Source organism: Amphimedon queenslandica, unplaced genomic scaffold (genome assembly GCF_000090795.2).
Source record: "Amphimedon queenslandica unplaced genomic scaffold, v1.1 AMPQUscaffold_13299, whole genome shotgun sequence".
In the NCBI taxonomy this organism is placed as follows: domain Eukaryota; kingdom Metazoa; phylum Porifera; class Demospongiae; order Haplosclerida; family Niphatidae; genus Amphimedon; species Amphimedon queenslandica.
The window spans coordinates 94,236-110,091 of record NW_003546465.1 but is presented as its reverse complement, the minus strand read 5'-3'; the positions used below and the strand labels follow the sequence as shown (position 1 = coordinate 110,091).

The 15,856-nt window shown below is 36.5% G+C and overlaps 3 protein-coding genes across 4 annotated transcripts in view; all 3 read right to left on the bottom strand.

Moving 5' to 3' along the window:
* The window catches only part of LOC109583530 (uncharacterized), a 4,842-nt gene extending 4,033 nt beyond the window's left edge, over positions 1-809 (bottom strand). The window contains exons 1-2 of the mRNA XM_019998919.1: positions 735-809; positions 352-646 (exon numbers count right to left, since the gene is read on the bottom strand). Of these exons, the coding sequence (XP_019854478.1) occupies positions 352-646; positions 735-756 (317 nt within the window). The 5' untranslated portion in view covers positions 757-809. The remainder of the gene's footprint in view (positions 1-351; positions 647-734) is intronic.
* Positions 810-874: 65 nt separating this feature from the next.
* On the bottom strand, positions 875-15,761 carry LOC100639618 (putative leucine-rich repeat-containing protein DDB_G0290503). 2 transcript variants are annotated; one of them, XM_019998926.1, is made up of 13 exons: positions 15,598-15,761; positions 12,051-13,553; positions 9,279-11,666; positions 8,818-9,021; positions 7,858-8,037; positions 7,697-7,792; positions 7,414-7,607; positions 7,144-7,225; positions 6,927-7,076; positions 6,697-6,795; positions 6,532-6,645; positions 1,624-1,722; positions 875-1,245 (listed from the first exon to the last, which is right to left on the bottom strand). In XM_019998926.1, the coding sequence occupies exons 2-13, from the start codon at positions 13,380-13,382 to the stop codon at positions 1,054-1,056; spliced, it is 5,130 nt and encodes a 1,709-aa protein (XP_019854485.1). In that variant the 5' UTR covers positions 13,383-13,553; positions 15,598-15,761; the 3' UTR covers positions 875-1,053. The 2 variants fall into 2 exon arrangements, with proteins under 2 accessions (XP_019854485.1, XP_019854484.1); XM_019998925.1 differs by lacking the exons at positions 875-1,245; positions 1,624-1,722 and adding exons at positions 5,492-5,844; positions 6,227-6,325.
* Positions 4,396-5,435, bottom strand: LOC100639742 (kelch domain-containing protein 3-like). The gene is made up of 3 exons (XM_019998928.1): positions 5,396-5,435; positions 5,013-5,307; positions 4,396-4,962 (listed from the first exon to the last, which is right to left on the bottom strand). The coding sequence occupies exons 1-3, from the start codon at positions 5,412-5,414 to the stop codon at positions 4,701-4,703; spliced, it is 576 nt and encodes a 191-aa protein (XP_019854487.1). The 5' UTR covers positions 5,415-5,435; the 3' UTR covers positions 4,396-4,700.
* Positions 15,762-15,856: the final 95 nt, after the last annotated feature.

The following is a 15,856-nucleotide window of genomic DNA, read 5'->3' as shown; positions in this document are numbered from 1 at the left end:
TATTCTGTCACTGATGTATTTCAATACTTATCTAACAACTTGAAGGGGTTCATAATCAATAAATTTTTCTTCAATGATCAGGAATGCCTAATACTTACTCATGAGAAGCTGTTCCATCATCCTCCACTGGGACCACGTGTATAGGGTGTGGGTAGTTATGAAAACCACACCTATCACTCCACATGTTTCATAAATTCATTCCTATTCTTCTAATAATCTTCAGCATCAGACATTGTGCCTCGGGACTCACGTGACTTAGTTCTACGCGGTGATATTTCAGCTACTATAGGGCGGTTAGACACTCTCCCTAACTAATTATCTACTCTTGTTATCATGAACTGTCATATTTACCTGTATAAACTATTATAATAACAGTCTCCATGATTACAATAGCCTCCGAAATAAAATATTTCCCTTCCAATGGCAGCAGCTGCATAGCCCCTAACACCCAGTGGAGGGTTACCAGTGGTGGGTTTCTGCTCCCACCTACCAGTCCTTAGGTGACACACCTCCATCACAGAACACATTGATTTCTTCTCTTCATTATTATGTACTGTAGGGAGATCAGGCTGGCCCCCACCCCACATATACAGGTAGTCTCCTACCCGTACAGTGGAATGTTTATCCCTCTTCCCTGGTTGATAGTCTGTAGATAACAAGAGGTAACAGTAACTGAATGATACACTAATAGTAACAACACACGAGTCATAATCAAGTATAAACAAAATACTGACCTGGTGCTTTGGCTGTCATCATAGATAATTATTTTCATTTGCTCTAATATCTATGCTGTCATTTTGTTTGGAGGTAAACGCCCTTCTATGACGTCATTAAGAAAAATTAATTGCAAGAATGTATTTTTTAGCACAGCAAATTCAAATTTGTGATTATAAAAAAGCTAAAATGATTGATCATAAAAAATAAATTGAGAAAGATTGTCGTGAAAAACATAGTCACTGATTACAATGAATAATTAATGAATAATAATAATAACTGAAAGGTTATACATGGTATAGAGCCATTGATTGAAAAATACAAATAAATTTTTAAAAATCAGCTTTTCTCAGACTGAGTGTTCTTGAGTATGTCACAGAGTTGAGTGTGTCCACATGACTTAGCAATATCAAGAGCAGTTTGATTGTCATTGTCCTTCAGTTGTGTATTGCATGAAGGATGAGAGAGGAGGAGTTGAGATATGGTGGTGTAACCTTTCTCACATGCAAACATTAGTGAAGTGGACCCATCCTATACAACAATTAATACAAGAATAAGAATCAAAAATAGATAATCAATACATGCATATTTTGTATACTTAGTAAAAAGTGCATCCAAGAGTTGATTCATGCAGTTATCATAGTTATTGCAATAAGGTGTGTGTAGTAGTATAGTACTATGATTCTGTGAGGACCAGACTACTATAATCTCAATTCACTACTGATAAGACCATCATAAAAATGAACAAATAAGGCAGTGCTTTGTTTTGAATTTTGTCATAAATGCATCTTGCTGGTGCATGCATTTTTCATTTTGTACATGCATGACATGCATCAATGATAGTTGTAATATTAGCAAGTCTAATTGCAAATTGTGAAACTATATTAAGAGTATTATTGTCCCACTTACTTTATCTTGTGCATTAATATCAGCCCCAGCTTCTAACAGCAGTGTAACTAGACCCAATGAGCCACTGGAGACTGACAGCATCAGTGCAGTCTGAAGCTCCTTCAAATAATAACAATATTAATATAATATGTAATGATATGAGAGAGTTAAAGTCATAGATGACGAATAGTTCATTTTAGATCTTATCTTTATATCAGTTTTGCCCAACAGTTTCTGTATGACTGGTTTGTCATTAGTCATTACGACATTCAACATTATGAACTGCAGCCTATATAGTCTTGCAAGCCAGACCATTCCCCAGCCTACAGTAATGACTGTAGACTGGGGAATGGTCTGGCTTACGAGACTACACATAAGAGCAGTAGAGCACACATTGCAGCCGAAGACAACATTCTGCCACGTGACTGTGCACATGCGCAGTTTAAAATTGACAAAAAATTTTTTAAAATTAAAACTAAAAAATTTTAAGTGTCAAACTATAGTAGCTACAAAAATTATTTCTGTATCTAAAGAAAGCCAAAAGTATAAAACAAAGTTTACTATCTACCTCACTCAATTTTTTCTTTTATTTCATTTATAATGTCAGACATTGTTGGACGCTGTTTGTAGTTCTCTATCAGACAACGTTCAATGAGATTCTTCAATGCCGGCCTCTTGATAGCTTTAATCTGAGCCACTCTCTTTCCTACGTCTGGAAACTCACAAACGACCATCTCTATAAGGAGGACACCATAACTGAAGACATCCATTGCAGGAGAATGTTCCCTTGGATTGCCTGCTTCAGGTGCTGAATAGACAGGATTACCAGGAGAGCATGTGCTGGTAAGTGGCTGGAGACTAACTGTACCATAGTCTGATACTTTAGCCCTCCAACCAACTCCTACTGGTTGAAGGAGTACATTAGCACTGCTGACATCTCTATGTAGTATAGGATGAGGCTTGAAGAGATGAAGGTAATTGAGAGCACAGGCTACATCTAAACTGATGCTCAGTATGGCAGGATAGGCCACTCCTCCACTCTCTAACTCCTTTCTTAGGCTCGTCGGCATTAGCTCTGTCAGGATGATTGGATTACCCTCTGTAGTCACTCCTATGAACTGAAGGAGGTTAGGATGACGTATTTTAGAAGCAATATTCATTTCGCGAGAGAATGTCCCAATGTTATAAGGAGAGATGATGACTTCGTAGAGACACTTTGCAGCAACCTTCAGACCACGAAAACTGGCCACTTTCACCTCTCCCCATCCTCCTTTACCAAGGACTACCTCTGTCATTGTAATCTCTCTTCTATTCACTACCCAGGAAGACTCTGCCACTTGTATCTGTTCTTCAAGTTGTCTCTCTCTTTCTTGGAACTCTCTCTCTCTTTCCTCAAGCTGTTGCTCTCTTTCTTGAAGCTGTCGCTGAAGATCCTGTTCTCTTTGCTGGCCACCTTCTACTTGCCTTTGAAGCTGTTGCTCTCTTTTTTGAGATTCTCTCTCTCTTGATTGAAGCTGTTGATCTCTTTCTTGAAGTTGTCGCTGAAGATTCTGCTCTCTTTCTCTGGCCTGCCTCTCTTGTTCTCTGCCCTGTTGAATTTGCCTCTCTCTTTCTTGTCCTTGTTGCTGTGCTTGTTGAAGTTGTCGTTCTCTTCCTTGAAGTTGTTGCTGTAGTCTGTTTCTAACTTGTTCCTTTTCTCTTCTCTCCTCCTCTAGTTCCCTTTCCCTTTCTTGTAGTACACGTGTCAGACGGTCTATTTCTCTTCTATCCTCAGGTTGAACAGGTTGAGATGCTTCCCAATCTCTTCTCCTTTCTTGTAGTTTCTCTTGATACTGGCCCAGAGGTATTATACTAGTAGACCAATCATTATTACTAGTATATCCTATACAGTAACACAATATTTGAATTAATGACAAGTACATTGTACATGTATAATAATAATAGTATTACTGTATTGTTGTATTATATTCAATATGTACAAATTGTGTATATTCAATACATTTGTATTTGCATGTACTCACTGAGTTCAATAACTGCTGTATCATTGTATGACGTGCCTCCTCCAAACACAATTATCCAGTTAGTGGTTGGAGTCACACTCCAAACTGAGAGAGAATGACACCATCTTTTAGTGATACTGTCTGGTATATTAACCTATAACAAAAAATAAATACAAATTCATTCATTTTCTTTTGTATTATTATATTCCATCAATTAAAAATGATTCTATTCCTCAATACTGTACAGTGTATTATGTATCTACAAACCCCACCCACAAACTATAAGCCACACCCTAAACCAATATAGTGTTGTATTATTAATGTAAACCATTCTTTCAGTAATTATTATTAATTATTTACATTATACAGTATAACATACATAAGTACAATACTTGATTACTAGTACATAATAATAACCAGTTATGATGTATTGTTATTATATTATAATATACTTACCAGTTCCTTCCATGATTTATTGTTAATATCAAATATCCAAATATCATTAGTACCAGATCCACCCACCACTAGTAGGTGTGGTCCTGAGCCAGTGTTAATCAATACACTGGAATGAGCATCTCTTTCCTTAGGCCACTGTACTGATCCTCCAAGATTAGATAACTTTAAACAATTCTAAAATAATAAAATAAAAAATAATTATCATAACCACACCCACACACTCAGTGTTATGAATAATAATACACACATACAATACATTATTAATTAATAATTAATGTAATTATACTAATAATACACTCACCACTGATGTATCAGTAAAATTAAGAATATATACATTGTTACTGAGTCTATTAGTAGTGCTACCTCCAAATTGTATAGCACTGGAATTATCAATTGATGTTAAAGTGAAGTCATGAATAGGAGGTGGTCTGTCTCCAGTGACAGTTGGTGATATCCATTGTCCTAAAAATATCAATAATAATAATTAGTGTGAATGGAATGCATTGGGTGGAGCAAACTAGTTGATATTTCTTTGATCATATTATCAAATAATTAGGAGTGACAACCATGAACAAACAAGCAAGCAATTCTCAATGCAACCAGTCTGAGTGGAGAACCACCAAATAACAATACTTCATTATATTAATATAAACTGTATGTGCTCTGACCTGTTGAGAGTTTATAGAAATGAATCTCGTTGCATCGTTGATGAACTCCACCACTGTACTGGGCACCAGGTTGTGGTGGGGTATTATTAGAAGATGGTCCAAATCCTCCAATTACTACAAGATAGTCCTCACCATTCTTTTTTATTGCTATCATGTCACAGTTGGCCTTCATCATAGGGCCATGATGAGATGTAGTAGGAGAGAGTTCCTTCCAACTGAAGGTATCAACATTAAAACTGTATATATAAAACATTATATAATATTTATCAGTAATTATTATGTTTACCTGTATAAACTATTATAATAACAGTCATCATGATTACAATAGCCTCCGAAATAAAATATTTCCCTTCCAATGGCAGCTGCTGCATAGCTAACAACACCCAGTGGAGGGTAACCAGTGGTGGGTTTCTGCTCCCACCTACCAGTCCTTAGGTGACACACCTCCATCACAGAACACATTGATTTCTTCTCTTCATTATTATGTACTTCAGGGAGATCAGGCTGGAGCCCACCCCACATGTACAGGTAGTCTCCTACCCGTACAGTGGAGTGGTAATTCCTCTCCACTGGTTGATAGTCTATAGATAACAAGAGGTAACAGTAACTGAATGATACACTAATAGTAACAGCACACGAGTCATAATCAAGTATAAACAAATTATTGACCTGATGCTTTGGCTGTCATTTTGTTTGGAGGTAACGCCCTTCTATGACATCATAAGAACAAGAAAATTAATCATTTTTAGCACAGCAAATTCAAAATTGTGATTATAAGGAAAAGCTAAAAATGATTGATAATAAAAAATAAATTGAGAAAGATTGTCGTGAAAAACATAGTCACTGATTACAATGAATAATAATAATAACTGAAAGGTTATACATATAGAGCCATTGATTGAAAAATACAAATAAATTTTTAAAAATCAGCTTTTCTCAGACTGAGTGTTCTTGAGTATGTCACAGAGTTGAGTGTGTCCACATGACTTAGCAATATCAAGAGCAGTTTGATTGTCATTGTCCTTCAGTTGTGTATTGCATGAAGGATGAGAGAGGAGCAGTTGAGATATGGTGGTGTAACCTTTCTCACATGCAAACATTAGTGAAGTGGACCCATCCTATACAATAATTAATACAAGAATAAGAATCATAAATAGATCACGAATACATGCACATTGGTATACTTAGTAAAAAGTGCATCTACAAGAGCTGAATTTCAGCACTAAGTTATCACAGTTATTGCATGCAATAAGGTCTATGTAGTAGTGGTACTATGATTCTATAAGGGCCAGACTATACTATAGTCTCAATTCATTACTGATAAGACTATCATAAAAATGAACAAATAAGGCAGTGCTTTGTTTCAAATTTTGTTATAAATGCATCTTGCTGGTGCTTGCATATTGCATTTTGTACATGACATGCATCAATGATAGTTTTAATATTAGCAAGTCTAATTGCGAATTGCGAAACTATTAAGAGTATTATTGTTCCACTTACTTTATCTTGTGCATTAATATCAGCCCCAGCTTCTAACAGCAGTGTAACTAGACCCAATGAGCCACTGGAGACTGAGAGCATCAATGCAGTCTGGAGCTCCTTCAAATAATAACAATATTAATATAATAAGTCCTTAATGGTATGAGAGGCAATTAATGCTATTGCAGACAATCTGTGGTTACTTTGATCTTCAGGCAACACATTGCTTACAGCAACAAAAGTAACCCCAGATTACATTGCAATAGAATTGCCTGGTGCATACTGGCCTTAAACGTTATAGATGAGGAATAGTCATTATATCTTACTATTTTAGATCTTATCTTTATATCAGTTTTGCTTAACAGTTTCTGTATGATTGGTTTATCATTACCACATTCAACATTATGAGCTGCAGCCAGCATTAGAGGAGTGTATCCAGCCTATGGAAGAGAGATACTGCATTATAATATCATGTATCATTCAGCTCTTGCCTTATTAGTGATGTTAGTGTCACAGCAACTTAGATCCAGTAGGACTGATACTGCAGGGAAGTTACCATTTGCTAGTGTGTGGTGTAATGCTGAATTACCCTATAAATAATAATTACAGATAGCTTTCAAAATTACATATAATAGTAAGTACTTTAAAATTTACAAAGCTATTATAAAGAAAATAATTATTAAATGTAAATTCTCAATGCTATTTCTCTTCATTCCTTTACCCTGGCATCTTGCATATTGACTATTATTTCAAGCAATTTTGGTGAGAGTCGATTAAAAGTTGTAATGTATGATTTAAGACAGTCTGAGGTGAGCTTCTTCTGTGGTACTACTTTAAACCAGCAGTCAGCTATAGACTGTACATATGAATCCTATGTAAGAGAAAAGAGGGAGTGAGAATTTTAATTGATATTATTTTAATAAGATAATAGTTTATACCATTTGTTCTTTTGATAGTTTGTTTTTGCTGGTAAAAGCATCAGCAAGCATTGTACATGAGAGCAAGACATCCTCAGGAACACTATATTTAATAAAAAGAGAATAACGACAACAATAATAATACTAATATTAGTAAAAATAAAAATAAATAACAAATATAGATTAGTAAAATAATAATAATTCACAACAGCCAGTAATTTTTCTCAAGCTAAAGTTGCAATATTTTATTCATTTATAGTGTGTATAGTATTCTCTCTTTCTCTCTCTTACCTAACAAAGCAGTCTTCATTTTTAGGAGCTGATGATACACTAGAAACTGCCAATAAGGTTGAACTACGTCTACGAATGGCAGGAGACAACTCTTGAGCTACCAGCAGTTCAGCCTGCAGTCGTCCAATCTGTTGCTGGAGGGCAGCATTCTGCATCTTAAGCTCTGAACAATGCTGGGCATCAAATGATACATCCTACATTAATATGGAGAAACAATATACTCAGTATCACTCAGTAATCTTCAGTATAACTTAGTGTAATTTTTAGTATATTCTCTGCATACTTTTAAAGGTAGCTCTGGCATAGGTGGTGGAGTGACTGGCCTGTCCCGCTCCAATTTTCCGCCTAGTTGCTTTACTTGATTCTGCAACTGTACGACCTATGCATAATTCAGTAAAACTCAGTGCACTCCAGTATATTATTGGTATATTCTAGTAGTCTCACCTGTATCTGCAGTGCTCTGTTATGCTCATTGAAGACGGTCACTAGTTGGGTTTGTGTTTCTAGTTTGACTTTTGTTTCTTCTCTTACTTCGTCTGCTCTCATTTCCTCATGTACTTGTCTCTTTAGTCGATTCACTTCAATCTCAACCTCAGCCAATTCCTTCTTTAATAAATTATTAGTCTAGGGATAAGGAAACATGATAAAGGGACAATTTAAAATGCTCATAACATGAAAAATTTAAGTCGGAATCATCTCAAACTTTCTACATAGCATAAAGACATTAATATGTAACAGAAAATGTAATAAAAATTGGGCGTGATTTTTTAGCCATTTTTTGGAAAAAAACCATGGGCTATAGTACAGGGATTTTTCAGATTTTGGCCGATTTTTTTAAATAGCCGTAACTTGAAAACTTTAAGTCGGAATCAGCTCAAACTTTCTACATAGCATAAGGACATCAATATGCATCAGAAAATTTAATAAAAATTGGTGGTAATTTTTGAGCCATTTTTTGGAAGAAACCATGGGCTATAGTACAGGGATTTTTTTTAGATTTTGGCTGATTTTTTTAAATTGGCTGTAACTTGAAAAATTTAAGTTGGAATCAGCTCAAACTTTCTACACAGCACAAGGACATCAATATGTATCAGAAAATGTAACAAAAATTCGGGGTCATTTTTTAGCCATTTTTTGGAAAAAACCATGGGCTATAGTACAGGGATTTTTTTAGACTTTGGCCGATTTTTTAAAATGGCTGTAACTTGAAAAATTTAAGTCGGAATCATCTCAAACTTTCTACATAGCATAAAGACATCAATATGCATCAGAAAATGTACTAAAAATTGGAGGTGATTTTTGAGCCATTTTTTGGAAAAAAACCATGGGCTATAGTACAGGGATTTTTCCAGATTTCAGCCAAAATGGTCATAAATTGATAATAATAATGATTTCACCACATACTTGTTCAAGTGCTTGTGTCTGTGTCAGTTGATATGATAATTGTTTGTTGTCATTATCAAGTGTCTCCAGCTGCTGCTCTAGTGTTGATATCGTCTGCTCGTGTTTATCATTCCATTGACTCAACAGTGACACTTGCTGATGCAGCTCCAAGTTCTCTTCTTGCAATGATCTTGTGGCTTCCTTCTCTAGAGCTGGCATCTCCATCTAAAAGAAAGAGAGAGAGAGAAAAAAAAATGAAAAGATGACACAGTTAACTTAACCATACTTCATGCATAAATAAATCTCAAATATTCATATAGATGTACATGTATATGTGCTGTATATAGCTACTTAAAGCATAGCCAAATTTTGGAGGCTGTATTAGTACATAAATTGATCAAATTATAAAATCCACCAAATAACCAGCTATTATTTAAATACACATACACAATACATACATTGTATGTACATTACTCCATTACCTCAACTCCCTTCAGTATATTCAGCAATGCTTTATTATCATTCTTCAATTGTGATGACTGGCCCAGCGTCTCCTGAACGTGATGCTTCAACACTTCATAATCCATCTCCAACTTCTCCATTTTATCCAGTCTATGGAGCAGATTATCCCTGGTAGCTGTTAGCATCTCGCACTGTGTCTCCTTCTCTTTTATTTTTATTTTGAGGCTTTCAAGTTCTTGTATTTTAAGCACTGCATTCTTAAGCTCAGTCTCCTTAGCTTGCAGCTGTGATTCTAGCTTGTTTGCTTGAGTCTGAGACTCTTTCCCTTCGTCTTTTAACTTGTTACACTCTGCTTTGAGCGACGTCGCTTCGACTTTCTTTTTCGAGTGGGCAGCTTGCAATTTTCTAAGCTCATCCCGAGTCTTCTTAAGCTCTTCATTTAGCTTTTGATTGTGGAGTAGGGAATTTGAATGAGTCGACTGAAGGTGTCTTAGTTCATCATTCTTAGCAACCAGTTCTGATTTTAGGCTCGAAACTTTGTCTGTCGACGAGGTTTTCTCTCTCTCGAGTGATTCGGTTTTTCGTAATAGATTCAATTTCTCTGATTCGCTCTTTTGATAAGAACCTTCCAGTTCCCTGATCCGAGCTACTCTTGATGAATAATCAGTCGTTAGTTGACCCATTTCTGTCACTGTCTTTGCCAGCTCTGAATGAAGTTTAGGTATTTCGATCGTCTTAGCTTCCTTGAGTTCTTTCTCGACAGAAACCTTTTGCAATTTTTCTTTCTCAAGTTGCTTCGTTAAAGACTGTAGCTTCATCTCAACCTCTGCTAATTTCTGAGCTCCTTTTTCTGTCTCTATACTTGACTCTTTCAACTTCCCTTCCTTATCTATTACCGATTGCTGGAGTGTGTCTCTCTCTTTCTTTAATTCTCTCAGTTCTCCCTTCAATTTCTCTTCAGTAGTTCTCGTCTCGTCAACTGCTGACTCAGCTTCGTCAAGGTCCGACTGAAGTAGGCGGAGCTTCTTTTTGAGGTCACGAGAAAACTCGTGGGCGGCTTCAAGCTTTTCCTCGAGCTCTTGGGTCTTTGTGATTTGGGTCTCACACTTTTTCTCAGCTAGACTGAGTTTTCTTTCCATTTCATCTCGAGCTACTCTTAACTCAGTGCTTTGTCTTGTTAGAGTTGGTGTCTCTTGAGAAAGAAGTTCCACTTTTTGCTTTAGCGAGTCGTTTTCAGATAAAATAGAAGACAATTTTTGTGTCAGCTCAGAATTCTGCTGTACTAAGTTCTCCTTTTCTTTAGACAGTGCGTCGCGGTTATTTTTAGCTTCTTCCAACTGGAACTGAAGCTCATTAAAAGACTTGGTTTTTTCCGAGAGGTTTTTCGAAACTTTCTCAAGCTCTGCTTTAAAGCTCTCGTACTCCTTCAGAGTTGCTTGGATTTCTTTAAGTTTCATTTCGTTTTGATTCAAAGATGCTTGTACACTATCTCTTTGCTCTTTCATCGATTTCAACTCCTCAGTCAAAGACTGGATTTTCTCTTCACTTGCCTTAGACTCAGTTTCCTTCTCCTCAGACAATGAAACAATTTGAGTCGACAATTCTTCGATTTTAGTTCTCAAATCCTCAGAACTATCAGTCTCTTCTTCTCCTCCCTCCTCTCCATTTTTCTTCTCGTTCAGTTTATTGCTCATTTCGTTCACCTCCAGGGACGCTTTTGTTTTTGCCAGTTCTTCCTTCAATCGCTCAATCTCCTTCGTACTCTCACTCATTTCTTTCTCCATCTTAGTACACTGTCCTTGATATATTTCCACAAGTTCTGCAGACTTTTTAAGATCTCCGGCGAGAGACTTTAACCTTGACCGACCCTCTTTCACCTTTCGACTCAAACGATCTCGCTCGATCTTCGTCTTTTCGAACTTCTCTCTCGTCTCTACAAGCTCATCTCCAGCACTCTCCTTAGCTACCACCTGTTGCTCTATAACTGATAGTCGTCGTAGCTCAACTTTCATTTCTTTCACTTGACGTTTCAAAGAATCTCGCTCGTCCTCCACTCCCTGTATCTCCGGACTCAAAGACCTACGAGCAATAGTCTCCTCCAACTGTCGTATCCTCTCTCGTGCTATGACTAGTTTGCTATCAGACTCCTCTATCTGTCTCTGTAGATCATCAATTGCAGTCTCATTTAGACGAGCCGTTAGCTCGGCTATTTTCGACTCCATTTCTTGTCTTTCCGATACGAATGTCTTTATGATGCTCTGCATCTCGTGTGAGTGTACCTCTAGCTGTTGGAATCTTAGGATCAGTGCTCGTCCGTCTGGAGAGAGTTCTCTTAGTGGGTCGTCTGAGGTTGAGCCAGCGGCAGCAGCTGCTGAAGGAGAGGAAGGGAAAGACCCCTCGGACTGGACCTAATGATTGACGAAATAATGAAATAAAAATGTTTTGAAAAATACACTGCATGCTTTGTATAGTAAATATGGTGTACATGTAATAATAATAATGATTAATAATAAAATCTCTAAAATTAATGTATGCACAGTAAATTGTACATTATAGATGCATGTATATGTACATGTAGTTTTAATAATGTAAAAGACTAATAATGAGTAATCCACAAATAGTCAAACATGTACATGTATACATGTACTACAATAAAATTACATATTATTATTATTATTATTATTATTATTATTATTATTATTATTATTATTATTGTTATTATTATTATTATTATTATTATTATTATTATTATTATTATTATTGTTATTATTATTATTATTATTATTACTTACTTGTACTTGCTCCATTTCCAGTAATTGTTTCTCCATCTCATACTTTGATGTCTTCACATTTAGAGACTCAATCTCAAACAGCTTCAGTACCAGTTGCTCCTTCTGAGTCCTCGACTCCATCTTCATGCTCTCTATCTTTGCCCTCAGTCTTGAGTTTGCCTTTTTAACAGACCGAACCTCTTTCTTGAGGTGAGCCAAATCAACATCAGTCTCGTTATCATTACGATATTTAGCGTCGACCAGTTCCTGGTAAAGTGAGGACTTTTCGTCTTCGAGTTTCTTGATACGCTCTTGTAGGGGGCCGGAGGTGTTTTGTGATGAATGGAATTGCTCCATCCTCGACTGGATGCTGTCACAGTTCTCAGTAACGGCAGATAAATGCTTAGAAACCGACTTCATCTCTTCCATTATGCGTGCGTTAGCCGATTTGAGTTTCTGGTTCTCTTCTAGTAGACTCACGTAAGTCTCGCTACTCACACCTTCGGGTAGATCTGACGGAACTCTTGGTCGGTCTCCACCCCTAATCTCTGCCTCTTTTACTTGTTCTTCCAACTCTCGTATCTGTGACCTTAATAGCGGTATCCCTTGAACCTGATCCTCCATCTGTTTCAATTGTGCCATTGTTGTTACTAGTGTATTACGAATGGCAAGTACTTGCTTGTTGCTACTCGAGTCAGACTTTGCTAATTTCGCCAGCTCCTGGTTTTGCTCGTGTAGTAGAGACACTCTCTGTTTCAACTGTAGTACAATCGCTCTTTGCTCCAGTAGCTCATTCATCAATTTTTCTCTCTCTCGATACATTGCTTGCAAGTCCGACCGAAGCTTTGGTATTTTACTAACTTCTCTTTCTAAGCTTTTTGAGTGTAGAAACGACTGTGTCATTTGCTTCTTGATGTCTTGTAGTATCTTGTGTTCTGACGAAGGAGGTTGGATGAGAGATGAAACTGCTGTATCTGCTATAGAGCTGGTACTACTCCTCCAACTCAGTGAAGGTGAGGGAGCACGAATCACGTCCAGGTGTGACATGGAACGACTGTCACGTCCATTACGCAGGTCTACGGGTGGGGACGTCATGGCCCGTGGTCGAAGGGAATCGGTTGAAGGGGTTCCAGAATGACGTGGCGAGGGAATATTCGGGTTTAAAAAAGGAGGTGGGGTTTGGCTCCGATCTAAGTCATTCTGACTCTGAAAGTTGCCATCAATGACTGTTATCTTTCGTCTGTTATTTCGTTGACCGGTGGGCGTGGCTGAAGCCGATACGGCCCCCAGGGAGGGACTTCGACTTTTAGAAAGAGACGAGGAAGAGAAACTGTCCCTTATGATCAACTCCATGATTAGAATGAAACCGTCACAGACAACAAGAAACTATTACTGTATTAACTTCTCTTTGATGTTTCTTCAATTCCTAAAACTATCAATTTTTTGTCTTTCCAAAACAAGCTTTCTCTCTCTCTCTCTCTCTCTCTTTTCCTTCTGATTTCAGCTCTCAGTTGTCAGTGGTGTCTATGGATAGACAAAGAGATAATGACAATGTATGTAGCAATGAATAAAGGTAGCAGTCATATCAACACACTAAGTACTGTAGTGGTATATGATATACATGTATATATGTACATGTATATGCATTTAATTATTGTATTAATAATTGATGATGTTGTATAAACAATTGGGAGTCATAAATATAAACAAGGCTAATAAGAAAAATAACAATTTAAAGACATCGATAAACAATTATTTAATAATAACAACAACAACATGTACATGTACGTGTGTGTGTACATGCTTGCAAAAAATTTTTATCATTGATCTAAAAAAATTAAAATACCGAGAATGGTATAGAGTTACAAGTAGTATGCACTGGAAATGTACAAATAATACTCATCATATTACAAGCAATAATACTAATAATAATAATACTAATACTATTACTAATAAATACTATTCTTATTTCTTTACTAGTGTATTGCTGACATGTAAATGTACATGTACGTGAGCCAATTTAAAAAATACATGTAAACACGACAATAGTAGTAATAGTACACATGAAACATGCATCAAATTTACATGTGACACTGTAAATTATCACAAAATTTTTACTAGCATTATTATCATATTATTATTATTATTATTTGCAATGGGGAATAAGAAGAACAATAGCTCAACCAATTAGAGAATAAGAGTTTAACAATAGGTCCATATATGGACAAATGAAGGAGCTAATCATGTTTATATATAAACAACAATATTAACACTGCACCCACCCAATACACAATACATACACATACAATACATACAAGTACATAATATACGTACATACATACATACCAGTAGGATGACAGCATTCAATTATACAGTATAATAATGTATCTATAGAAACTTGGTTGCTTAATGTGATATTATACTACTGACACACACACACTGGGCTACAGCCTACAGGACATGCTTTGGTGAATACAATAAGCAATAATGTATATAAACACAAACCAAACAAGACCCCAAATATATAGCAATAATACAGAATAATTATATCAAAACAGGATAATTTCAATGGTACTTGTTTTTATAATGGAATGGGAATATCATGCATGTACATGTATGTACACGGGTTGAAATGGAATGGTATTTAACTTCATCTTGAACACTGTGCATTATTATTATTATTATGGCAGAATCACCAACCAGGCCTTCAGTAGTATTGCAGTTTGTACACTTACAGGGGAGTCACCTAAGTATTGATAATAGTACAATTAAGAACATTCAGTTCTGGGATGGAATAGATTAAATCATTATTATTTATTATTTTTTTATTATTGTTTGTAGGGCAATAAGGTTTCAATGGTCACTCCCTTCTCTTAGCTAGTATATTAGCACACAGGATTGTTGGATGAAGACCAGATGTGAAGACATGACACAACCTTGTAATGATTCATATACCTCTTTGTTCTCTCCTCTCTCTTCACTCTCTCCTTCTCTCTCTCTCCTCTCTCTTTTTCTCCATCTCTCTCTTTCCCCTGCCTTTTTCCCTAGCTCTCTCTCTCTCTCCTGCTTTCTCATGCTTAATCAGTTTTCAGTTTCTCACTTGATCTCTCCCTCCCTCCATCAATGGGCACAAATCCTTAATACTTCCCCTCCTCAAAGCAGATGATCTAATCCTGTTTTTCCCTTCCTCCCCTTCCTAATCTTCATACTTTACATTCATGAGAAAAGCAGTGAATATACTTAGTGTCTTCCTATCAAAACTTACACAAGATGCCACAAATTCAGACACAGTGTACTCATACAAGCTTATCACACACAAAAATTCAATAAGTTACAACTATTGTATTAACAGCAATAGACCCTACTCTACTGAATAATGGTATAGTTACACGGGGCATTTAACACGACTTACAATAGCAAAACAGGGTACATGCATTCACCAACAAGCTCTAAGAACAAGGGATTCGATGTAGCATCATAATTATTATGAAAAATAATTATTAGTCTCTGGTCAGCTTAACCGCAAAATAAAAAGATAGGCTTTGGCTATCATTACAGCGGAACTGACCTGTTTCTCTACCGCTTTTTCGTCTACTGCGGCATTTACTGATGAGTAAATCAGCCGGCCTGATTGCTCTAACCACACTCGCTCTGTGCTTCTTCTTGTATTATTCACAGTGCACCCAACTCATGAATCTTGTATAATGAATTCCTCAAGGCTTGTTTCCTCATCGTGAATACCTAATTAGATTAATGAGCCACTCCCAGTTAATGAGCTCCACCCTCTTGAGCTGCAGAGTTGCTGCAGAGCACAATGAAAAAGGTTT